General features: G+C 49.6%; 1 protein-coding gene across 1 annotated transcript in view; it reads left to right on the top strand.

Annotated features, from left to right (window-relative positions):
* The window catches only part of LOC142576620 (uncharacterized), a 181,330-nt gene that overhangs the window by 60,535 nt on the left and 94,013 nt on the right, over positions 1-26,782 (top strand). Inside the window, exon 8 of the mRNA XM_075686823.1 lies at positions 1,461-1,533. Coding sequence (XP_075542938.1) covers positions 1,461-1,533 — 73 coding nt within the window. The remainder of the gene's footprint in view (positions 1-1,460; positions 1,534-26,782) is intronic.

Below are 26,782 nucleotides of genomic sequence, written 5' to 3'. Positions count from 1 at the left end.
TTCTTTATAGTTTCTCCCAGGAGCAGACCATGCAGACGGAGCCGGTCGGCCTGAGCCCCACATTAGGTGGCGCTGCGCTGTGTATTTGGGCATAGAGTTTCCTACAAAAATTACTAGAGGGAACTCTGGCGCTGCAGTCGTTGTCCTACCATGGGAATCATGGGAAGTACATGGATTTGTGTGATCTTCGTGCTTGTGGATTCAGACGTTCTTGTGGCTTTGTATATTACGCTATATAAATCTTATTGTAGTACATTTCAGCGCAATATATACATATTCTTCGAAGTGCAGAAGACGCCGGGAACGCGTAAGTTTGCTATTAATTGCAACAATTGAGCTTGTCCAGGTGGCCAAATCGAAACGCGCCAAGCGTCTCAAGGCACTGGCATGCCCGCTATAAATTCACAAGGGCGTTTCATTCGCTTGTCGATACATGCGTCGTGGCTTAATGGTTTCAATACCAGGCTTCTGTGCTAGAGGCCCTGTGTTCGAATCCTGCCGTCGGGCAATTTTAATGTTGTTTATTTAATTGTTTACTACGCAACACACTGTTGAAAATGACGAGTTTACAAAGTGATAAAGCCGTTTGAAGCCAAAAGGACGAAGTTTGGGCAAATCCATGTACTTCCCATAATTCCCTTGCTCGAACAACGGCTCCCATTACAGCTTCCGTAGACACTAGCGCCAGAGTTCCCTCTAGTGATTTCCTCGCCACTGGACTGCGAAAGCGAGGATGACGATGATGCCGTCGACATCGCGATAGTAATGTTATTTTTAAGAAGAGAGTAAACAATGCTCAGTTTGCATTTTCGCAGCTTACGCCTGGGACGAGGAAAGGGTGTAGTATTCACAATGTGTGCACCATGTGGACATCTCCATTTTGCCTATTGCTAAACTGTTGATTGGCTAGGGGCGCCTGTCTCCTGCTGACGCGTACATCAGCCCACTCAGTCAGAGCTTCGGCGGCAGAGAAAATGGACATTCCCAGTAGGTGGACACTTACCGAATGCAACCCGTGGCCTATGGAAATGGTGGCCACGAAGCAGCTGAAACGCCCTGAATAGTAAAGACGGGACCTGTGAGTGAAATGACAAGATTTATTGGTGCATAAATTATGCGCTACTACTGATTAAAGGCAAATCCAGGGTTGTTACTCTTTTATAGCTCGCTACGAGGGTGACGTCAAGTAGACGCCACTGTGGCTCGCCTGGGGCACGTCAAAGTGAGCCGGCACTTGCCGAGGACCGAAGTAGGATGTGGCAAAACACCAGTAGCAAGAAGCTAGTCATGCCTTGTGTTCTGCAAGATATATTTGATTCACCAATGCAGACTCTCCCGGAGTGCTGAGTGATATTCTTAAATTTCATCCCGCAGATTTTTGGCGCCGAACATAATAAGGTCTTGACCAAAGCTGTTCTCTGCTTACACATATGTACGTCCTGTACGTTCTACTCTCGCAGTTCGGTGCACCGACAAAATGAAGCGGCAGCTTTGGCTGCACAGCTGCCAGTCAGCCTGCACCAGGCCCTGCCGGTAAGAACGCCCACAAGGTAATCCGCGCAGCACATGTCCTTCACACTCAGCACCCGTCGCACGCTCCTTGGTTAAAAACATCTTCCCATTTTACGGCTGCTCGCTGTTGTAACCTGAGTGACGAAGCGACGGGAGACTTGGAGTAGCCGAAAATAAGACCATGAAATAGATAGATATTACATCCTTCTTATGCCACTATAAATCACAGTAGCAATGTGGGTTTGTTGGTATAGCAGCTTCATCCGAGTTCTCTAACGCGAACCAGACTGGAAACAAGAGGAGTGGGTCCTGTATGTTTCCTCGTGCAGTATTATTCGCTCTAAAAGCACTCCCATCAAGGTACTGGAAACTAGGCAAGCCATTTAATATAGCAGCATAAAAAAATTGACCGCATGTTACACTTCTGAAACAAGCGAGAGCGAAAGCCTACTCCAGACTTGGTAATGCGCTGTCGCGAATCCTCGCATTGTTGCTTTTGCAGTTCGGCTTCTGCGGCTCATTTTCGATGCTTAGCTGCGGCCAGTGGCGTAGTAACGGTGGGGGAGGGGGGGAGGTGCCAGTTGCCTGGTGGCGGGGGCGGGGGCGGGGTGTCATATACGTCTGAAGACCCCTTTTTCCGCCGGCTTGATTGGGCGTAAATAGTAAAGAATGCTCCCGTAACCAGCAGCCCGAGCTCTTGTACCCGATGTACCAGATATTTAGCGCCGCAGAATTTTCGGCTGCAGCTCCTGCAACATACTACGTAATAATTGTACGAATGTGCGGGCTAAAAAATTTAATTCGCTAACTGGTGGCAAAACTACTCGCCTTAGAGCAATGTTTCTTGTGTGGTGTGCTAGTGCGCTGCCCTCGTGTCCCACCATCGTTTGTGGGTCGTCAGTATGCATATAGTGTTCCATTTATCAGTTTTGTATCGTTTGTATTAGTTTTGTATCAGTTTCGCGGTGTTGAATAAAAATACGGTCTCCTAGACATGACTAACAGTCTCTTTGTCATTTTGCTGTTGTCGTGGTGGCATCCCATAGTGCAGGGTGTTGAGCCTTATTCTCTTTAAATTAACTATGGTTGGCCTTGCTGAAATATTACCCAAGACAATTCACCTATCAATGTACGCTGATAATTTTAGTTCTTTGTCTTCTGCGGTGACTAGTCTTCAAGTGCGCGCGAGAATTCAACGGGCAACCACGCGAACATGCTTGTATGAGCGCAAACAAGGCCTTAGTGTGTCCAACGAAAAATTCGCGTTAATCGCGTTTACGCGCAAACCCACGGCACCATGCCATGTTTCTCTCAATGGCCATGGTACCAAATACAAGAAGTACCACCACTTCTTAGATGTGTTTATTTACATGGATCTTTCAAGGAGCGTCCACTGCATCTACCCGAAGCGGAGAGTAATTTATATTGTATATATACGCAGGTTTCTGTGCGGGAAAACCTAGGGCACCTCGGTACGGGGACGGGGTACAGTCCATGATGCAGCTGTACAGCACTCGGTTTCTGGGCGTCTTACGGTAGAGCTTGCCGGTTTTGGCGAACACATGTAAATATTCGTATCATCGAAAGTTTACAAGGCCAGGCTCTACGAACATGTCTTGGATTTCCTCTATGCACCTCGACTCACGTAGCAATCATGATTGCTAGAGAATACTTGGTTCCAAGACATAACGATTGACAACCTTAGAGCACACATTGGACATCTGTGTCGCATACCCAGTCACTATATTGCTGCTTTGCCCGCACAAAGACCTCCAGCCACATCATTTTCCCTACTTGTTGCGACGCTCCAAGGCTACCTTCCGTCTAGCATTACGCCAGCAGCAAGGCCACTGCGAACCACTCTGCTGCCTGCGATCGCCACAAGTACGCCTCACGATTCCGGGAATTGCGAAGAAGAACTGTCACTCAAGAGTAACTCTACATCAGTTAGCGCTGTCATTAGTGAACGACGCATATTACCAAAGAACACACATTTACACCGATGGATCTGTCTCAGCGACCAGCTCCACAGGCACTGTTATCATCCCGGCCTCACAAGCCACAATTACGTTCAGAGGGTCCCATATAACGACCTCTACGCCAACAGAACTTGCCGCTCTACGCGCCACTCTTAATCACATCGCACAAGCCAAAGCTCTAAAGTAGGTTGTTTTTCGTGACTCCAAAGCAGCCCTACAGAGTTCGCATTGTCCTTACGAGTGCTTGGAGTTCTTCAGAGTCCTTACGACGCAAGACCCATGCACAATTGGTGTTTGAGACCAGAAAGCTTCTCCATCAAGCCCTCATAAACGGACATGCCATGATCTTCTCGTGCCTTCCGGGGCACTGTGGCATCGTTGAAAATGACATTGCTGATGATGCCGAGCGGTCAGTCCATAAAGAAACCTTGACACTTCCTGTACCCTTATGAAGGACAGATACTGCGAGGGATGGTTTACTTGCTCAAACCAAGGCTGGAACTTTGTGGAACACGCCGATTTTCTCCAACTGCCGTCTGCACCGGCTGGATCGTACATTGAAGCTGCAGATTCCATCGAACTTATGCCGCCCTGATGCAACTTTACTGTGCCGCCTCTGGATAGGGGGCTTTTACGAAACCCACTCATTCCTTATTGGATGGACCGACATACCGATTTCTGACACGTACAAATATGAAGAGGCGATCAAGCACTTGTTGCGTTTTTGTAATCTCTATGACATCGAGCGTGACGTTCTTCGGAGGATGTAAAACCTGTTAGATAGCAGACCATTTTCACCTACTAAGATTCTCGGACCATGGCCCACAGGTCGCAGGCTTACAAAGCGATGCAGGCACTGCTACTTTTTATGAAATCGACTGGCCTCAGTGACGTTATAGGCGTGAAGTTATGGACAACCGCACGTATTCACACCGATAGTAGTGGCGCTCTTTGGCCATACCTTGCGCCAATAAACACCACACATCAATTCTCGCCGATCGTACCTAAAGCCCTTCCATTTTGCAAACGTAGTGTCATTCTTAGATCTTTCCGCCTCCCCGCTCTGCCCAGCATTTCCTCCTCCACGCCTCCTGATGCCCCAGCCTCCTGCACTCCTCCATTGGCCAATTTGTGTCACATGTAAGCACGCAACGAGCTTTTGTACATTTTATTTCTTTCTAGCGCGCCCCGACTTTTATTGCCGGCCCATTGCGACAGAAGTTCGCGCAGACGGATTGATCGCGAGAAGTCGCGGGATCAAAACGTCGCCGAGTCCGCCGCATTCCCATCGGGGCGATATGCAAAGACGGCGGTGTCCCGTGCATTGGGGCACGTTAAAGAACACCACCTGGTCAGAATTAATCCGAAGTTCTACATTACGGGGCACGCCTTATAATCGGATCGTGGTTTTTGAACGTAAAACCCAAGAATCAACTTTTTCTCTGTCTTGTGTGCCTTGATTGTTGCAATTAAAGCAAGGCTGCTTCCCTGCGAAAGTTTACAACGCCGAAGAATACAGACGCACGTAGTATACAGATATAAAATTAACGCTTCAACAAAAGTGTTACTGGTGCTAATGAGGGTGAGGCGGATAATTATCTTTGGTACCTCTGTCCAGTTGTCCCATCAAGTTCGTTCTTGCTATCAAATTCCAAGCACTTGCACGGTAATGAATTATTAAATAACTAGTTCATGTGTTCCTACCTTGTTAAAATTATCAATACTCTGTACGCGTGAAAACGTTGCTCATGGCTGCCACAACTCGTGCATAAGCTACACAAATCTGTAAAGGGTGCGGAGCAGAAGCGACGCTGTTGCAAAGCGTTGCGGGCTCCAGACAGTTGGAGCCTTTCACGCGCCGGTACAATAAAAGTATCATGTAGGTACGTAAATGAACCCACAAAACCACGTACACATACTTTCGCACAGTCAAAACCTGAAACTGAGGTATTTACGAGCGTGTTTGAGCACACCGTGTGCATGCATCGTGTTTCAGCAACTCGAAGTCTCTACGTGCGGGCGCTTTATGCCCTAAATAATGGTCCTTTTTTATTTTTTGCACAATTCGAACACCACATTAATAAGATCAGTTACCTACTGAAGAGGCAACATCTCGCCTCAAGAACTGCTCCGCAGTACTCGAACGAACTTTTCCGCGGATTTCCTCTTGTAGGGCCTTAGCTGTCGTCTGCTACGGCAGGGCCGGCATGGGCGCGGGAGTGGAACGGAGGAAGAGGGAAGTGGTTGCCGCTACTTTTGGAGACTGAGGGTATTTACTGGTACCCTCTTCCCTCCCTCTCCTTTCTTTTCTTCCCTTCAACCCCTTCCCCTTTGTACAGTAGCAAACCGTATGGGCGTCTGGTTGACCCTCCTATCTTTCCTTCCTTTTCCTCCTCCTCCTGTTCATGCTGCGTGACTTGATGTCACAAATACAGTGTCCTGTTTCAGCTGCACGAAATTTTACAAAAATGTGAATATTGTGACGATATCTCCCAATATTCTATCAGGTTATGTCTCTTTGTCGCCACTAGCAACTCGGTATCGTGCAAAGTATGGCAAATAATTATTAATGATATCTGAAATAACTACTTAATCGGGAATTCTAGAGAAAACATTGCAATTCGGGAATTGAGGACCTAAAGTCATATTATTAACTCAACAAAAACTTCTATAGACAAAATCGTCTTGGGTGATAGAGCCTGCAGTACTTTGGTACTGAGGGCGACCCAGTATGGCAGTACCAAAAGAAATATGAAATAGTGCACGAGTGCCGTCGATCTCTTTATTCTCTCCATTGCGAGTGCTGACCAACAGCAGCGCACGCTTTCTCTGGCACGGGCTTCATCGCGGCCTTCTTGTTTTTTACATGCTTACGCCAGGAAGCAATGCCCCCCCTCCCCCTCCCCCCCTCCCCGGCCGGAGCGTGCTCTATTCCGTTTCCAATCTTGTGGCGGTACCGCAGCTCAGACGGTCACGTTTGCCAATAGCAGCAAATAAAGAAAGGCTTTCTGGATCAGAATGAAGAAAACTTGTAATTATCATAGCATTGGCGCCGGCCCAGCAGGGAAGCCGGTGGCGTTTTACGATAGGGTGGCGAGATCAGCGTCAGTGACAGGCTATTTAATTTTCGTTGGTGTTCAGGACTGGCCACAGACAAAACATTGCACGCCGTAGTATCTAGGACAATTTTTCTGAAGTTGTTGTTGGGCAACATATGATTGTCGGGCTTCAATTTCGCAAATGCAATATAGCCTCTAAAATCGCTGATTAAAACTTTACCTGTACTGGCTGGAAATGCCAAGCCTTACAGTCTGATAACAGATGTGCAAATGCGTTTATCACGCGTTATCAGTACAGCGCCCTGTGTTATTTTGCGCAGAGAATAAAACAGCCTGTATACCTGATACACTAGCGATTTATAGGAAGGAAAAGGGTGGGTGGGGGACCAAGGCGGCTGTGTTTGTGCTAACCGCCCTTCGCCCACTACCCAGGAATTTTTGATATTCTCGCCTTCCTGACTACACCGGGGTTGGGGGGGGGGAGACATGTGACCTATGGGCCCCGGGAGTCAGATTACCAGCTACGGCACTGGCTGTGGCTTCGCGCGCTTGTATAGAGAAGTCATAATCGCGCCAACGACGTTTCTCTTGGATATTACGTTGCATTTTCTCAGCAGGGGATTGAGACGTACACTGTTCTCTCTGTTCTATGAGTGATTTCTATGAATGTGTTCACTGTTCGCTTCACTTTGCTTAGCGCTTGTAGCCTCAGCCTTACGGGCTTATGCGCCACTGCATTTTTTGCTTGCTTACGGCAGTACAATCCGCTGAGAAGGTCACGTGATTTTTTGTGCCACTTCAGTAGACGCCGCACTTCTGCACGTTGTATGCGGGATTGCAATGAATGTGTGCACTGTACACTTCACTTTGATGAGTGCTTGTAGTCTCTGCATTACAAGAGGGATCAGCCGTTGCATTTCCTGCTTGCTTAGGGGGGGGGGGAGGGGCGCCATTGCTGACGATGATAGTTTTTGTACCACTGGATCGGACGCGGCACTTTTTTTTTTCAGGGCCATCTGGGGGGCATGAGCCACTCAAGGCTTTCCCCTTAATAGCATCCATAGCAGAAACTTCAGAAAATGACTCTATAACGCACCTGTCCCGGGGTCCGTGTCACAGCGACGGTAACGTCACAACGTGACATTACCGACGCACGTGCAGTGGCGCTGGTAGGCAAAACACCACAACCGCTGCCTCTCGGCGCGGTGCAGCCGCGCAGTGCTTGGTGCGAGTGCGCGCATGTAAGACGAGTTTTCTATATATATATATAGCGAAGCTTGCTCTGCTTCTTACTCCAACTTTTGCACTGCTTTCACTCTGCTGCTGTCGCTATCTTGCACACCGCGGGACTACGGAAGATGACACAGGTGACGTAAAAAAGCATGCCACATTTGATGAGATCACGATAATAATTTATTAATTTATTGGCACCCCTTTCAAACGGGGCGGTGAAGATACTCACCTAGCCAGCTTGAGTTAATCAGGTATGCTACACATGCCTTTCATTCTAGCATTTTAAGGCGCAACTCTTAGGCGCCCGTTCCTGCGGTGAGCGTCGGTGTAGCCGAGCGAACGAGCTCAGTGAAAGATGAAAGAGCGAGAGGAGAGCGCAGTAGACCCATGAGGCGGAAAGCGGAGAAGGAGGGTATGGCGAAAGCGTGAGAAAAAAGGCGCAGTCCGGCGATGATGTCGACGAGATGGCGCCGGAATAGCGCGCGTCGCCTGGGAGATCTGTCTGCGGAGGCTGCTGTGAAAACGGTCCACGCGTCACCCACGCGCTCATTCTCGCGACCTCCCGATTAGCGAGGCAGTCGCGCCACGCTTCTCTCCATTTGCAACGGCCGCACGAGAGAGATTGCCCGCGCTGGCCAATATATCGCCAAATGATAACACGTATAGAGCTGCGCTAAAATTTCGCATTAGAGAATTCTAATCGTCATTGACTTTCTTTCCGCCAATATCATAAACATCCGTTTCTTATCTCAACAGCAGGTTATTTCTGTGCATTCTAAATCCAAGCGCTTTTTAAGGTGCACGCTGTGCGGGTTTTACTTGGAGAATACCTTCGCATTTCATTAGGATGTACTGAGCGGTCTCTCAATTTTTGCTTCCGCATACACATGCATTCGCTTTTCGCGAGTATTTGTTTCGGTATGTTCTTGTCCTTAAACTACAATCTCGAGCCTCAAACAGTACGTCACTGCTGTTTGTGTTGTACAGATTTTTCCTTCTAATTTCTTTCTTACCATTCTAGTAAACGTCCTCGGTTGTTGTTTTCATTCCTTGCAACCATTTCACTGTCTCTTTTTTCCCTCACTATCTTACCAGTCACTCCTAGTTGTCTAAGTACACTTTCAAGTACCCTGTACTTGATTACCAAATTTCTTGGTCTCTTCCTCCATTCAGTGCCCTTGTTGTCCAAGCAAAAATACATGTCACTTTGTGGGTTTGCGTTCGTCCGCTTCGTTGCTGCGCCATAGTGTAGCATGTTTTGGGCATAGGGACCGCATCGCGGCGAAGACGCTTTCGAACTACGCGCACGCGGGCCGCCACTTTCCCTCCGTCTTTCCTCCGAGGGCACCGTACAGCAGCAGGAAAGTATAGCACTCGCTGATCTCCGCACGCAAACGGACCAGAGGATCACTCGATTGGCCTCTTTTGCGCGGCTCGAGCTGACCGCGGAAGTGGGGGCATGAGGAGAAGCTATCTGGCGGCGAAACCGTGCGTGCTTAATTCCGATTCTCCCGGCCAGCTCTTTTCTTGACCGGCCCCGCCGAGGGTCCTCGAGCTGAGGCGGGTTCGGACCCATTCGCTGCTCCTGTTCTGGAGGATACACCGAAGAGACGCCGCCCACTTCACGTACGCGGTCGTACTGCGCCGGTTGCCTACGGAGGCTATGGCGAGCTAAAGGAACCTTGCCCTGGTTAGCGTGGTTGTTGGGAGCCACCCTCCCGTATAGCGGCGCGTTACAGCTTTCTCTGACGCTGTTCTGTCGCCCTTGATTTGCGGGAGCTCCTGCTCAAACGCCCCAGAGTGTAGCAGTTAGACAAAGCCACCGCAATCGTGCGATAAAAGCCTTTCTTGTTCTCTATACCTTCTCCTTACGGCGGTCTGTCTCGCTCCCAGTGGAGACGGAACGACTGTCCGCTTCGGGTGTAAGAAACATGCGGCTGAGCTGATGCTCCCGGGCTCGAATCCTTGGACCGCCGCGGTGGCCTACGTGACACCCGGTAGAGCACCGTGAGACGGAGATCACAACTTTAGCTGCCCATTTATTTTGATCCATGCACCTGAGCCTTTCTTCAAACTCTAATTTAGTTGTGAAATTCTCTAACTTCAAAAAGACCAAACCTATGGGCCCTATAACGTAAAACTATTCCAATATGTTTTTATTCCAATCTCCTGACGCAAAATTTGCGTAACCGCCGACCCAAGCATCGGGCGGTCACCCACAGGGTTGTCTGAACAAACCAATCAAATGCTCCCTCGTTCACAGGAGGTCACTTTTCTTTGCTTAAAAAACGAATAGTATTGCCTGCACTGAGTGGCTTGTTTTATCTAATGGGCTCACAAGAGGCGAGAAGCATGCTCAAGTGGAGAGGGATTCGATGGGACCGAGCCGCTGCAATGAATATCGATAACCGGATAAAGAGGGCGGTGCCGGCGTCTGCGACTGGTCCGGTTTCTCTTACATAGTTTGCGGTGGCTCGTCGACAATCGCGGCGGCATGCAACGGAAGCTTAAGAATGACGCTAAAACGAATCCTCAGCAAGAAGAGTTGGCAGAACAAGATCGTAAACGTGCCGCAAGTTATCGAAAACGTTACACGGCCATGAAAAAGTTTTATTACACGCGAATAAGCCCATGCTCTCCGGAAGGGGCGAGTAGCCAGTGCCGGAGCAATCGGCAGCGACAATCTTTAATTCCTTTCGGAACGGGGCAGCCTGCGGCTATTCAGAAGAAAATTCAGTTTTGTTCGGCATATTAATGCATCTTTAATGCGTACACGTCACTTTGACGCGGTAAGTTTTTGCGCTTTTGTGACGTCGCGTGAAAGGCAGGTGAAGTGGGTACAGCCCGAAAAATTTTGACCAATAGCCGAGGGCTAATGGCGAAAAGGCGTCGAATCAGAAATAACTATTTTTGTTTTGTTCGGTCAAATTATGCATGATCAGTGTGTACATGTCATGTCAGATGGGGAGCTATCGCGATATTCGTGACGTCGCGTGGCAGAGAGGTCAAGTGGGGGTGGTCCCATAAAGTTTTTGACCAATCGCGGTGGGCTTATTGCAGAATTGGAGTAGGAAAGTTTAGAATAGTTTTACATGGTCACCCTGCACGGCCTCACTTGTTTTGCCGTGGGCCCCTAAAGCCAACCGGCCTACCGATCTTTAGTTAACTTCCGATCCCGACAAGATATCCGATTTTAAGCACAGACTAGCGTTTTCGAACATTATCGTTGGCACCAATACTCGTTTCCAGACTCCATGCACGACTTTATATTTATGGTGGTGCAAAAGTGATCTATTTTTCATAATCACTGCACTCCATTTCCACTTCGTTTTCAAATTATCTTGGTGGGCCCTTCAGTAAGTCGTTCCTTTGTTCATTCATTCATTCATTCATTCACAAACTTTATTAGAGTCCTGAAGCCCGGTCTTATCAGACCGAGGCGGGCCACGTCCACGTCGGCATCGTCAGGCCGAGCCTTATGGTGCAACTGTGGACCCTCTGGCCAGCCTGTAGTTGATCTTGATATGAAGAGCTTGATATCATCTTGTGCCAGTAAAGCCATTTTTCTTCGGGGTCGGCGAGAGTGACGGGACAGTTACATTCTTTCCTCATTTCTCTTTCGGGGTTAATATTATTTACGAAATACGGAGTGTTGTACGTCCCTCTTTGCAGTAAACGTAGCGTGGCTGCCTGAGCCCTGTTCAACTTTACGTGTGGCAGTGGGAACCGCCTACGCCCCAAGTAGTAGTATAAAGTGATGTCGTTGTAAGTTAGTAAGTGATCTTTATGCTCCCCGGAATGGTAGTGGACGTCAGTTCGGTTCTGACCGGCGCGGTAAGCAAGTGCTCGTGCCAGGTCACCTCGTTGAGGTTGAGCCGAGTCTCGTCCACTTGTCCCATATGTGCAGAAAACCATCAGATTTCAGTTTTAATAGTTTCGACCTTGTCGGTAATTTTAGCCGCAGTCCCAGCGACATAGCCTTTGTCAAAGCTCTTAATTGCTGCTTTGGAATCGGTATAAATGACCATTTACGGTGTCTGGTGGCTAGAGCAATTGCGGCTTGCTCCGCCACCATGGAATCCTTAGTGAAGATGGTGACGGCGTCCGGTACCTCGCCCAGGCCGTAGACCACCACGGTCGTGTAGGCCTCGTTGCCTTTGACCCAGGCAGCGTCTACGAGAGCCGCCTGTTCTCCTAGCTGTTCAATTTTTTTCAAGAAAGTTTTCTCTCTCGCTTTTCTCCTGCTAACATTGTGCTCCTGGTGCATGTTTCTCGGGAGGGGTGGTTCTGATCACGTCTCTAAGGCCCTCGCTCAACTATACATCGGCTTCCTTCGGATTCCTCGATCTATTGGGGTCTGTCACTATCGCTTTGAGTATAAGCCTGCCCGCTCGCGCTTTCGTCAGTCTTTACTGCTTCGCCTTCTGTTGCGCTTCCGCCATCTCTTCTATCATATTGTGTAAGCCTCAGTTCATGAGCTTCACGTTCGAGGTGCTGTTGGGTATACTCAGGGTAGCCTTGACTAACTTTCTGATCATAGTGTTGAGCTTGTTCAGCTCCTCCTGCGACCATTTAAATAGACCTGCCACGTAGGTGAAGTGACAGAGAGCGAAGATGTGCACTAGCCTGAGAGCGCTGTCCTCACCCAGGCCCCTGCGTCTGTTATTGATCCTCCTTAGTAACCTGATGACTTGGTCCGTTTCGTTTCAAATGTGTTGAATGACATTGAGGTTGGTACCTCCCGCTGCTATGTGGAAGCCTAAAACTCTAATCTTTTCGACCTGCTTGATCGTGAGTACATCGTGACAGCGTAAGATTATCTTGGGTTCCTCCCCGGGGACCTAGCCCTTGGGTTTTAGACCCCTGCCTCGATGTTTTAGGACAAAAAGCTCCGATTTTGTCGCCGAACAGTTTAGTCCCATCTCGCCTAGTGTGCTTTGCACGGTGTGTATGCTCTCCTGCAGTCTGGTCTCCGTTTGGCCTGCGTTACCGTTGGCGCTCCATATGGTTATGTCATCGGCGTATATTGCAAAGTGTGTACCTTCTATAGTCCCCAGTTTCCTCACGATTCTGGTCATTGCTAGATTAAATAACATGGGCGAGAGCACGGCCCCTTGCGGGGTGCCCCTGTTTCCCAGGTTCATCACCTTCGATTTTAGTTCTCCAAGCGTGAGGCTCGCTTGCCCACCGCCCAGAAACACCTTGACTACGCTGAATATCCTCTCGCCCAACCCCAGCTCGGACAGAACCTCGAGGATGGCCTTGTGCTATATGCGATCAAATGCTTTTTCGACGTCTAGTCCCAGAATCGCTCTCGCATGCACTGGGCTAAGTCGTATGAGCTGGTGTTTGACAGGAGCACGGCGCCCTGAGTCGATAGCCCGGGGCAGAAACCGATCATGTTATACGGGAGGATGTCTTTCTGCTCGACGTATCTAGTGAGTCTGTTAATAACGTATTCCATAGCTTTACATATGCACGATGTAAGCGAGATTGGACGTAGGTTATCCAGGTGGAGCGGTTTGGCCGGTTTGGGTATGAGGATGGTGTTGGCCATCTTCCATTCCTCCGGATAGTCTCCCTTTCTCCGCAACTCGGTGAAATGATCCGTCAAGAAAGTGATCGAGTCATAGTCTAGATTCATTAAGAGTTTAGTAGTAACACCGTTGGGTCCGGCTGTCGATCTACTAAAGAGACCATGGAGGGCGTCCCGTACTTCACCCTCGATGAAATCACGGTCCATTTCCTCGCATCGTCCTCCCATGTATTCTACGCGTTCGTCGTGATCGCCCGGCTGTTTGAGCGGGACATGTTTGTCCGCGAGTTGTCGCATGACTACCTACTGAGTCCTGTATTGGCTGACCTGATGCACTAGTTTTGTGATTGCCGCTCTATTGTTTGACTTAGTTTCGCTCCCGTTCAATGGGTGTTTCAGGATGTTCCAACAGCCCCCGTGTTTGATTCTGCCGGCTGCCAAGTGACAGATTTCGTCCCACTGCTGTTTCGCGAGTGCTCTCGAATGCTGTTCGATCTGTCAGTTTAGCAACGCTTTTTCCTGAGCTTTCGGTTCAGTCTTTGCGTTTTGCATCGTTGCAGGGTGAATAGTTTGGCCTTGATCAGATGCGCGAGCCTACTGTCTATGCTCTCTATATTTTCTTCGGTCTTAATTTCTTTAGTGGCCTCCCTCAGGTCCACTTCGAGCTGCTTGACCCAGATCTAGAAGGACTGTCTGCCCGCTTCTATCGGTTCCGATTCTAGTATCTTCGCTCTAACTTACCTAAAAAGGTCCCAGTCTGTGCACGGAAAGGTTCTAGTCTCGTTTTTCAGCATGCCTATACCTATGTGTATGATATAGTGGTCGTTGCCTAGATCTGTGCCCGAGTTTTTCCAACTAGCTTGTTTCGAGTTGTTGCATAAGTGAGGTTTGTTGGAAAGTCCCTGCACGTGAATGTGCCACTGCGGGTGGGGAAAGCCAAATCGGTGATCAGGAACAGTCCCAGGCCCGTGGCAAGTGCCCATAACCCCTCACCTTTCTTTGTATTCCAAGCGTATCCTCATGCGTATTAGGGGGCATTAAAGTCGCCTCCTATGATGAGCGGGGAGCTCTTTGCGACTGCGAGTGCCTTGTTGAAAAGTGCCCTAAAGCTTTGTTTCTTGTCGGTGGGACTGTTATAAATGTTTAGGCAGAAGATACTCTACGCCCTGCCCTTGTGCTTTTGAGTACGACTTCTACGAGGGTATACTCGATTTTACTCAATCCGAGATGGATATCGTGTTCGATAAAGGGTAGCTTTTTGTCAACGATGGTTGCCAATCCCCTCCCGCAATCTTTCTCTCTGCATATCGATTTGCACCCGGTTAGCTTGACTTCGTTCGCGAAAGTTTCCTGCAGCATAATTACTTTGGTTTGACCCGCATCGATCTAATTAATTGGCGCAGTGATGCCTTTTTGTTGAGGAATCCGCCACAATTCCACTGCCACACACTAAAACTGTGGGCGCTATCCATCATTATTGGATGGGATAATTTTGCTATTACCCATGATCTTCTCTTTGGAACGCCCCTGACGTTCCGGAGAGCGATTTTACGCTTTTTTATCCTGACAGCAAGAATTCGTCGTCATCGCATCTCGTTTCGAGTTTCTTTAATCGCTGTTCGACCGGTAACCTCCATTTCCATAGTTTATCAACTTTAAAGTTAGTCCTTTCCATCGTCTCTCTGATTTCTTTAATCACCTCTTTCAGCACGCTGAGGACTGAGAAAACCGAGTCAGTTTCGGAGCTTACTGCTCTTATTTTCGGGGCGGGGGAGTTGTCTCCCTCTCTTGGTTCGTTGCTTTGACTAACTGGTCTGGCTAAGGCTACGCTGGCAGGGTTCGGCTGTACCTTCTTTTTGAGTTCTACTACCTGTTTGGCCAGCTCTTCATTAGCTTTCCGCAAAGAATTTACCTCGCTAATCAACTGTTCTATTCTGGCATCATTGCTTTCAGTCACCGCCGGCGTGCTGTAGCCACCGACGATTCTCACCGTACCTTTGACGTTATCCTCCCAGGTGGTCCCAACTGTCGGCTTGGCACCGCGTGTTCCGTCTTCTAAGCGCACCCCCGCTCCTCCCGACTTGGAGCGGCTCCTCTCCCTCGTGGCCGATCGCGACCGGGCGCGTTCCTTTCGGCGAGCCCGTACCATATTGCGTGTTTGAAATCTCTGCTTGCACTTCTTGTCTCCGTTGGGGTGGTCTCCTTCACAGAACTTGCACTTAGGCGTGCAAATGTGGTCAGCTGGTGGGTTGAGGGCTCCACACCCTCTGCACTGAGCAGAGTCCGGCGAGGAGCACACGTCCTAGCGGTGTCCTACCATACCACACGGGAAGCACACATCAAATTGTTTCCTTCAGCGATAACATCTCATAAAGGTCAGCCTGTAACGCACAAAGTTTGGCACTCCCAGTCGATCGAAGAGGACGATGACTGAGCCCGACATCTTTATGCGCTTGGCGGCCAACGTGAGTGCGTTGCGCTCATGCACGATATTCCTTGTAATAATGAACTGGGAGTCCCTGATGTCGACTCGTCCAATCACCCATTTGCTCGTGGCGTGCGGGGCCGTCTCGTACGCATTGACTTTGTACTCCATTTCCACGATTTTGAAGGACTTGATTCTCACGTGCCTTGCCGCATGGTCTGGTTCAGGCGTGCTGACCACCACTATATATTGCGTGAAGTTAGTGCCCACCACGTCTTCACTTGCTTGCTCTGCCGTTAGGCCTGAAGCCGCGATCACTGCAGTTCCAATATCGGTGGTACTTACTTTGCTCAAATTTAGTCCTCCACGTGGCTTTATTATAATCTTCAGATGCTCCTCGGGTGGTTGGCGTGTCCTAGAGGCCTTGATTATACGATTCTTAATTGCGCCGGCATTGGTGGCGGGTCCCTTGCTGCCGCCGGTAGCGGCGTCTCCGCCGCACGCTTGCGAGACACTTGGCGTCGCGTTGGCCGCGTCGCTGCTCTTCTTTTCAGCACGGCATCGTAGCACGGTAGCAGCGTCTCCGCCGGTCGCTTGCGAGTTGCTTGGCGTCATGTTGGCCGCGTCGCTTCTCTGCTTTCCAGCACGGATCGTCGTCCGGTAGCCACTTTCGAAACGAAATCTTCCTCGTTCTCCTTTTCCTCTTCCATACGGGAGTCCGCCATGTGCGCCTGGCACGTAGCCGGCAAGGCTTGATGGGCGCTACTCCTCGCTAGGTTTAGCTCCGCACGTAGTGGGATGAAGAGAGAAAGTCCAATAATATTGCCAAAATTTGGTTCCAACCTCGAAGCTTGGTATCAATCGAGTCTGGGCAACTTTACGAATCTGATGATGTGCTTGAAATCGTCGTACCTCGTATAATTCGCCAGCGGAACATTCAAAAAGACGGAGCCGATGTGAGAGACGCGTCTGCTCCGTGCTCTTCTTCTTGTTCTCTGTTTATGTATACGCCGAGAAATTTAACTTACTTGTCTATGGGTATGGCTTGCTGTTAAATTGACATCACGTAATTACTCGTCTTTTCTATAAAGATCATAGTTACCAATTTCTCTGTTCTTAACTTAAGGCCCCGATTTGTCGCTGCGTTGCAACACATACTCGCAAGTTCCAGTAAACCTCTCACATTGTCGGCTGGTAGCATCATGTCGTCTACATGGATCAGTACGGGGACCTTCTGTTGCACCATTTGACCACTGCACGTGTATGATAAAACAAATCCTAATTTACTGTTTTCCATGCGACTTTATATGTCCTTAAAGGGCCCCTCACCAGGTCTGGCCATATTGAGCTAACAAGCCCAGAGCATACAATGCGCGCCAACGATCGTGTTTGCAAAAAATTACAGCACTACGCGCCGCGGAAAGGCCTGAAGTTTCAATCCGAACGCCGTTTCCCTCTTCACTCGCGGCAATCGGCCCGAGAGGAGTGGTGACGTAGTCGGGCTCCTGCGCCTACGTAATCGTGTTCGCAGTGTGACGTTGCTCGTGGTGACACGTGTCTTCGAGAATTATTCAAGACAATGTCTGTTATCTGTGCGACCTCTTGATTGAATTGCCGGATTGAAGTTTAGAGAAATAATCAAACTCACAAACGGAATGTCGGCGTGTTTTTTGTTTTACTTCGCACCGAATCAACAGAGATGCACTTCCGCTTCGTCTGCTTGTTCGCATGGTCGTGCGGTCACGTGCGCAGGTACCGAAACTATGCCATTTTCTACCGTGCTCCAGCGCGTGATCACGTTCTGCGATCGGCTTGTTCCGCCTCAGTATTCGCGTAGCACTGAATTATACCGCTAGTCATGTGTCCTTGTGCACAGCGCGGTAAATCGTGCACTGCGCGAACGAGGCAACAGCTCACGCGCGCGCGGTCAGCGGAAATGCGCAGCGCAGAAAAAAGAAAAGGCGAGGAGAAAGAAAATGAAGGCGGGGCCTGTAACGTGGGCGTCACGCGATCCTCGAGGTCTGGTATCGGAAAACGCAGGGAAGGAATTTCACTTGCGAAGGCTAGACGGGGCGAGTGCACGGAGCCTCTTGCTTTGCAGTGGAGCCCGCCTGCTGAAATCATGGGTTCGCGGCACTTAAATATTTCTATCTCGACTACTGATGAGCCGACTTGAAAAATGTTTCGGCAGAACGCTCTCTAGAGGACACGTAACAACTTCCAGCGTATAACCAAAATTTGCTATGGGGCCTGGTGCGGGGCCCTTTAACATAAAGCATGAACAACAATGAAGACAGAGGACTTCCTTGCTTAAGTCCTTGGCGAATTTTCCTGACTTCATTACAAGCGAAGACCCTTTCTCGATAACGAATTTTTCGGACATTGCAAACTTTTTCGTTGAACTGCCACCTGCGTCATACAATTGGTTTTCAGTAGATATTGTTACGGGGTTAAAAACAGTCAGACGTGTATTTACAGAATATTTACAATAATTATAGCAGCTAACAAGATGGTAGACAGCGCGCGAAGACCAGAACATCATCTTCTTCCGACGATGATTAAAACATCTTTTTCGTCAGCGTGTCACATGACCCCCGGCGTCTGAAGCACAGGCTCAGTGCTGGTTAGGAGGTGGGCGAGTGGTACAACTTTAGACGCGCGACGTGGACCACGTCGGAGCGATGCTGAGCTCAAGTTGGCTCAAGAGGGGCGATTTCGTATGTGACGTCTGTTACTTGACGCAAGACACGGTAAGGGCCGGAGTAGCGTGAAATTAACTTCTCCGAGAGGCCGACGCGTCGCCACGGCGACCAAAGGAGAACCAGGGCGCCCGGCGCGGAATGGACGTCACGATGGCGGGCGTTATATAAGCGCAGCTGATTGTCCTGCGACTCCACAAGTGGACGTCGCGAAATATGGCGTGCTTCTTGTGCTTTGAGGATAGCTTCACGGGCGTACTCGGATGTGGAATTCAGACTAGCAGGCAGAACGGTGTCGAAAGGTGACGTAGGGTCGCGGCCAAACACGAGGAAGAATGGAGAGAAGCCTGCGGTATCATGGCGAGACGAATTATAGGCGAAAGTAACGAACGGCAGCGCGACGTCCCAGTCGCGATGGTCATCGGAGACATACATGTACAGCATGTCAGTAAGGGTGCGGTTAATGCGCTTGGTTAGACCGTTTGTTTGTGGATGGTAAGCAGTAGCAACTTTGTGCTTAGTCGCGCACGAGTGTAGAATGTCAATAACAACATTAGAAAGAAAGTAGCGGCCTCGGTCGGTGAGGAGCTGTCGAGAGGCGCCACGGTGAAGGATGATGTTTTCTAGGAGGAAGTCGAAGACATCGGTTGCACAGCTTGTGGAAAGAGCCCGTGTGATTGCATATCGGGTGACGTAGTCTGTTGCTACAGCAATCCACTTGTTTCCCGAAGCAGACGTAGGAAAAGGGCCTAAAAGATCAACACCTACACGGAAGAATGGTTCTGATGGTACGCCAAGTGGTTGAAGGCGACAAGCAGGGAGTGTGGTCGGCTCTTTGCGTCGTTGACAAAGATCACAAGAAGTGACATAATGGCAGACGTCACGGTATAGACCAGGCCAAAAGAAGCCCCGACGAACGCGGTCATAAGTCTGTGACACGCCAAGGTCCCCTGCAGTCGGTACATCATGAAGCTGGGCGATAACAGTCTGACGCACATGCTCAGGCACAACGAAGAGTCGGGCAGGGCCGTCCGGGCGCATGTTAGAGCGGTACAATACACCATCTTGAAGTTCAAACATTCGAAGGGAAGGATCGGGCGTCGTTGAAGTGAGCCGTTCAATAAGGTGTTGCAAGGAGGCGTCCCGACGTTGTTCGGCTCCAATGTCGCGAAAAGCAGCCAGAGAGACAACGGTGACAGGTATGCCGGCCGCAGAAACGTGAGGAGGGTCGACAGGATGGCGCGACAAGCAGTCTGCATCTTGATGTAACCGGCCGGTCTTGTATACAACTGAATAGTTGTATTCTTGGAGGCGCATAGCCCAGCGGCCAAGGCGCCCTGAAGGATCTTTGAAGGACGAAAGCCAACACAGAGCGTGGTGATCAGTGATGACTGTGAATTGGCGGCCGTACAAATAGGGGCAGAATTTACCCACTGCCCAAATGAGAGCCAGACGCTCGCGTTCGGTGATAGAATAATTGCTCTCTGCAGAGGAAAGAAGGCGGCTGGCGTAGGCAATAACACGTTCTCGCCTTTGTTGTTTCTATGCCAAGATAGCTCCAATACCGTGGACACTGGCATCGGTACGGACTTCTGTTGGAGCTGACGCATCAAAGTTAGCGTGAATAGGCGGGACGTAAGCAGCCCAATCAGCTCGGTGAAAGCACCAGCTTGCTCAGGGCCACAAATGAATGCAGCGTCTTTCTTGAGGAGCTGATTGAGAGGGCGCGCTACGTTCGCAAAATTTCGGACAAACCGACGGAAGTAGGAGCAAAGGCCCAAGAAGCTGCGAACATCATTGGCACATGTTGGCACGATAAAGTCTTTGACAGCCCGTATTTTATCGTGATCAGGACGTACACCAGAAGAATCGACGAGATGCCCGAGCACAGAAATTTCACGACGACCGAAGGGCCACTTGGACGAATTTAGTCGTATCCCCGCCTGACGGAAAACAGATAGGATCGTCGACAGGCGTTCGAGGTGTGTCGCAAAAGTCGGAGAAAAAACGATCACGTCGTCCAGGTAACAGAGGCAGATGGACCACTTGAAACAGTGTGGGAGGGCATCCATCATTCGTTCAAATGTCGCCGGGGCATTACATAAACCGAAAGGCATCACTTTGAACTGATATAGGCCATCGGGAGTAATAAAAGCTGTCTTCTCGCGGTCCATGTCATCAACGGCAATTTGCCAGTAGCCGGAGCGAAGGTCGATGGACGAAAAATATTGTGCTCCTTGCAGGCAATCCTGGGCATCGTCAATGCGTGGTAGCGGATAGACGTCTTTCTTTGTTACCTTGTTGAGGGGTCGATAATCGACACAAAATCGCCAACTGTTGTCCTTCTTTTTAACTAGTACAACAGGGGATGCCCATGGGCTGCAAGAAGGTTCGATGATGTCTCGCGAGAGAGAGAGAGAGAGAGAGTAAACGTTTATTGTAGTATAGGTTGTTTGGTTATGGTGGGTGGAGCCCCTCCTCCAGGGCCCCATTGGTTACAGCGGCTAGCCGGGCCTGGTCAAGGGTCGCCAGTTGGCTTCCCAATTCCACTTCCGCGAGTCGCGCCTCCCACGACCAGTTATGGAGAGTGTTGTCTCGCAGCGGCGAGGTGGCTGCCGCCGGACGTAACGCGTACTGGAATGTTATGTGTTCCAATGTCGGTGTTCCTTCGCACCACGGGCATTTGTTGCTGTATTTGTCTGAGTACAGTTTGTGTAGCCCGTATAAATGTGGGAAAGTGTTTGTTTGCAGGCGGCGTCAGTCCCGTGCTTGCCTCCTGTCTAGGTCTGGGTGAGGAAGGGCTTTGGTTCGCCTACTTAGCCGTTGTAATTCGAGGATTTCTCTTGGCGCACCGGGTGTCGAGGTGTTCTCTCGGGCGGTGTGGCCCGCGGCTCGGCCTGTCATGCCTCGAGCCAAGCGGTCCGCCCGTTCGTTCGCCGATAACCCTGTGTGCGCCGGGCACCAGGTCACGCAATGATCCAGGTTGAGTTCCGTTCCTAGGATGCGGAAGACGCAGCCCGGTAAAGCCCTCCCCTCCCCCCCCCCCCCAAGGAAGAGGCGGCAGGCGTCCTGCGAGTCTCAGCACGTAGGCCGATTGGCCCTTAGCTTCCGCGGCGCGTATAGCCAGGGCTATAGCCACAGCTTCTGCCATTGCAACCGATTTCGTGTGTATGGTTGCTCCTGCGGTTGTTCGTCCTTGGCTAGTTACGACTGCTGCAAATGTACTGCGGGTGCCTGTATTCCTGTGATGCGAACGCGCGTCTGTAAAGTAAGTATCCGGATCGCTTCGCCGCCTTAGTAAGGTGGCTGCCCGCGCGCGTCTCCCAGCCGCATGATGGACTGGGTGCATGTAACAGGGGATTGGCAACACGTGGATCCGCTCTCGGATTTCAGGTGGAAGTAGTATTGCTTCGTCGCCGCAATATTGTGGTGTCAGTGGATAGCGAAGTCTTTGTAAAACCGAGCGTCCCTGAGGTGTCGTGTTTAGCCGTTCACGCTGCGTCATTAGTGCGGCTGCTGCATATTCCTCGAAAGAGTTCATCATTCCTAATTCGTTCAGTCGTATCATGCCTGTGCTTTCAGGCAGGCCGAGTGCAGCTTTACAGGCCATTCTTATGAGCTTATGCGCATGTTCGATGTCGTTACGCCGCGTGGTTTGGAAAGGCAGGGCGCACATTAGACGACTAATGATGAAGGCGTTTACTAGTTGCATGGTGTCTGCTTCGGTCATGCCTTCTCGGCTGCGTGCAACTCTGCTAATAAGCCCGGTTACGCTCCGAACATGATGTCTCGAGAAAGCATCTTGTCAACTTCGTGTTGGATGATACGTCGCTCAGTTGGCGAGACGCGGTAGGGTCGCCGGTGGATCGGGCTCACATCACCGGTGTTTGTTCGATGTTTTACGACAGATGTTTGTCCTAGAGGGCGTTCTCCAGGGTCGAATATGTCCCAGTGTGAGGCAAGGAGGCAACGTAGTTCTTGAGCACGCTGGGGAGGAAGGTCGGGAGCAATCATTTTTGTTAGGGCATTCAAGTCTGAAGGGGCAGGGAGCGAAGCAAGAGTTGAACACGAGGAACTGTCACAAGTTAAAGCCGAAATGTGGTAGTCTCTCGCTGGCGTTACTTGCGCCAGGGATATTCCGCGCGAGAGTATTTGTGTACAGAGTCCAAAGTTCGCAAGCGGAAGGCAGGACGTGTTGTCCGAAATGGTAACGACGGTGTGAGGAAAAGCGACGCTATGCGAGAGCAAGGACATCCAGATTAGGAGATGCGATGTAGTCGCCGTCTGGTAAAGGTGGAACGGGGAGACACCTATGTAGGTAACGGCACAGTGAGAGAGGCGAATATGCTCTGTGGAACGTAGCCGTAGCGGAGCACTTTCGGGAGGGTCAATAGCAGCAGGTAGAGCGAGTTGTACAACACCAGCAGAACAGTCTATCAAAGCGGAATGTGTAGACAGAAAGTCAAGGCCCAGGATGAGGCCGTGATGGCAGTGTTCTAGTACATAAAATAAAACAGAAGTATGATGTCCCGCGACACTCACGCGAGCCGGACACATGCCAATAACGGCTGGTGTTCCACCGTCGGCGACTTGTACCACAGGCGACAAAGCAGGAGTAAGGACTTTCTTGAGACGATTCCGAAGCTGAGCATTCATCACAGATACGTGCGCGCCAGTGTCAATCACAGCCGTAACAGGCACACCATCCACGTTCACGTTAATGATGTTCCGATGTGTGGGCAAGGTCAAAAGATGATTTTTGCATCGGGTCGGTATGGCAGTATCACCTCCAGGTGCTGCACCCGTTAGTTTTCCGGAAGGGTGCGCCGGAAGGAGCTAGGAAACGGTGATCGGCGAGATTGGGGCGATCGGGAGAAGCGGTGACGTGGCGAAGGAGAGCGGCTAGAGCGGGTAGGAAGAGAAGTGTCGCCAGAATTCGCTGGCTGCGTTTGCGGGGCGAACCGGGGAGCAGCATGAGGGCCGTGGGATGGGTGGTAGGACCAGGGGGTTGAATGCCACGAAGACCGGCAGTGACGTGAAATATGGCCGATACGCCCACATGTGAAGCATATAGGCCTGTCGTCTGGAGTACGCCATTCGCCCGGGTTGCGATACCGCGCTGGGGCATTCAGGTTGCGGGTGCGTATGACACTGCCGAGGGAGTGTAGTCAGGCCGGTTAAATGAGCATACGTTGGTCAAACCAACGTTGGCCAATTCTTGGCGCACGACGGTCTGTATCAATGATACGGTCGCCTGGCAATTGTCGGGGCCATGGGTTGGAGTCGTGACAGGAGATGCGGCTTCCCTTTCACGTCGGATGACAATGTAAAAGAACTGGTCTATTGTCTTCCGCATCAACGGCTGCTAAGTGCATTAGAAGAAAAGATAGCGGCATACGGAGAAACAGAATTTCGTAATGCTTCAGGAATTTGAAATGATACTTTCCTAAGTTTGTTAGAATTTTATTCGAACTACACCGCTGTGAAGACTGAAAGAAACTATTTCCTTCAAAAACGAGGAATTCGTATAGGGTCAGCCGTTGCTCCAGTTCCTTGCGGCGTATTCTTGGCCTATGTTGTGACACGCATACACTAACATGTGCAGGATCTTCGCGTTGTTAAAATATGCAGGTATATAGGCGATTTTCTCATAATATTAAGACATGCTTAAGTCATGAATTGCAGGCTGATGCCCATGACATTACTAAGGTGTTCTCTTCTAGCATTGCCGGGCTTAGCTTCCCTTGGGAAGCTGCAAACAAATGCCAAATACAGTTTCTGGATTTAATGTTACTATTAACGGAAGACCATACATGTCGGAAATTTAGTCCGAGGTGTAAGAAAGGGCTACTTGTTTTCAGTAGTGCCCATTCCAAGCTTATTAAAGAAGAATAGTAATGAATTGGCTTCATTCCACCCAAATGAAGACGTTTCCATGTAATGACCGAAAGCTTCGGCTTCTAGGTGACACAGCTGAAAGAAACCGGGTATCCTTCGGTTTTAAATACCTCGGTTTCAGAAGCGCTGCTTCGAAGATCAAACACTGCAGTCAAAAAAGTAAGCCTGACCAGAGAAAGAGGCCGGTGCAGGAGATCCCATAGATTGAGAAACTGCCACACAGCGTCACGAAGATAGCTTCAAAGCATCAGGTCCCGATCATGTTTTCTGCGCCGTGTAAAACATCTAAACATTTGTGCAATGACTAAAGAAGAGAATTCGCTGCCGTGTACGACTCAGCATAGAAATAAATTCACAGAATGTCTGGGAACTGTCGTCTATGAAATTTCTTTGAGTTGCGGTAGCTGTTATATAGTACAAACGGGGAGATGTTTCAACGAGCATGCCAAGGAGCATGATGTCAATGTACGCAAAAGGACTGGTGGATTTCTCAGTGGCCAATGCAAGGTGTGTGGCTGCAAGCCAGGATTTCACGATGCTAAATTTCTGAAGAAAGCAAAAGATAGAACCGAGCGACAAATTGTAGAAGCAGTTATTATTAAAAGATCGGCGACAACTACGTGTGTAAGCATCCATTTTGTTGACTGACTCTGAGTTCCATTTTCTTGAAGACTTTGTTTAGGTCTTAAAGGTATCACCTCTTTTAAAATGGTTTTGCATGTTCATCACAGACGCCTGCGCAAGCCAAGGGTGTGGAGTCCTATGTTCTGTGCGCATGTTACTTGTTTTTCATTACATATTCTTTTTCTGCATAGGGACTTCGCCTTAGCCTGGAGCATTAAGACACGTTGCGATAGCAAACCAAGTTCAATAAACATATCTTGCTATTTCTGTCACTGTATATTGAGCCCAATATGCTCCCAGTCATTTGCAGTATCTTGTTTTGGTTCAATCGCTCGCACCTATCGTTCCACGTCATGCCTGCCTGCATGGTTTGGTTTGTCACGTGTGACCATTTCTGAGTTACCTGTGGCGTCATGTGGCAAGCCATTGTGCACAAATAGGCCGGTTTCGCTGCAAATAAAACCAGTTGATAGTCAGCGCTTGTGATGTGCTTTTGTGTTTCTTTATCTCTGTCTCAGTACAATCTGCGCCTTTTGAATAGCTATGAACAACCTCACCCAAATCAAAGCTTTACTTTCCCATACAACTTATGCTTGGCTGTCTCTATATGTGTCTCTTAGCAGCTCCGCGAAACCGTCATCTACGCCATTCTGTTTGAGAATATCCCATAACAACTTTTATCTGTGTGTCTATCTGTGTGTCTGTGCATCTGGGTGACAACTGTGTATCTGAGCGTCGAAACCAATATTTTCAAGGTGTCATAATGCATAGGCTTGTGCCAATATATTTCCACCTTTCGAATAATGCATCGAATAGTGCCCTATTCGATTCAGCCGTCACTTTTTGTAAATGTGAATATTTTTTTCATACCTTTGAAGTATTTCAAAACGGCAACTGCAGCCACATAACCATTCAGAAAAGTAAGGTAAATTTTCGCCCTGATGGGCATAGGTAGCCATAACACGAGAACTTGCGTAGTGGAGCAGGTTACATCACTAAGGTAGCCACACTTTATGGGCTGTGCAGTGATCGTTTGCACCCTCTGAAGAACCGTGTGCACGCGAAGAAACTACTTGTTTGCTTCTAGTACTCCATTTGTTTTTGAAATACTATACTTCATAGCGTGCTATATGGTCGCGGTAAAAAGCGGACAGAACACAGGGAGACGTTCTTCAAGAAGAACAGGACCAACCTACTCAAAAACCAACAGAGCACAGACACGGGTTTTTCGTCATTGCGTTGTCGTCTGCATAAAGCACACGTGTCATTTGTCCCTCCATACGAGAGCATCGCCGCGATGCTATACAAGAAATGTCACTTGCTGAAGTAAGGGCCGCTGTCATAGCTATTTCATCATTTACGGCTTCATGCTGACAACGTGCACAAGTTCAGGATGGTGCGTGTGGCGCCGTGTACAGTTGAGACTATGGGGAACGACCTCGTAACACTCGATATGGTCCGAAGTATCGCCTTAACAGTTTTTCGGAGACGGAGAGGCCTCGTTTCCGTATGGATGCCCAAACCCAAACTCTGTCGCCGACTTCATTGGTCACTATTCTACGGTGAAGATCATAGCAGCCTGCGTCGTAGTCTTGATGCTGGCATATCCGCAAGCACGCGAGCTACCGAGCCTCTTCTACGCGGTGCGTAAACACATCGGCGTCCGTATCAGTGTCGTCAAAGTCGTGTAGAAGCATCGCATCCAGCATCGTTCGTACATCCCGTCCGTGAACATGGGTGAACGGAGTCGTGCACATCGTATCTCGCTTCGCCGTGTTGTAGGCAAAGGTAATATAAGGTAGGATGTTATTTGAATT

Source organism: Dermacentor variabilis, chromosome 3, assembly GCF_050947875.1.
Source record: "Dermacentor variabilis isolate Ectoservices chromosome 3, ASM5094787v1, whole genome shotgun sequence".
Classification (NCBI taxonomy): Eukaryota; Metazoa; Arthropoda; class Arachnida; order Ixodida; family Ixodidae; genus Dermacentor; species Dermacentor variabilis.
Note: the sequence above shows the minus strand (reverse complement) of the source record. Positions and strands in the feature narration are given on the sequence as shown.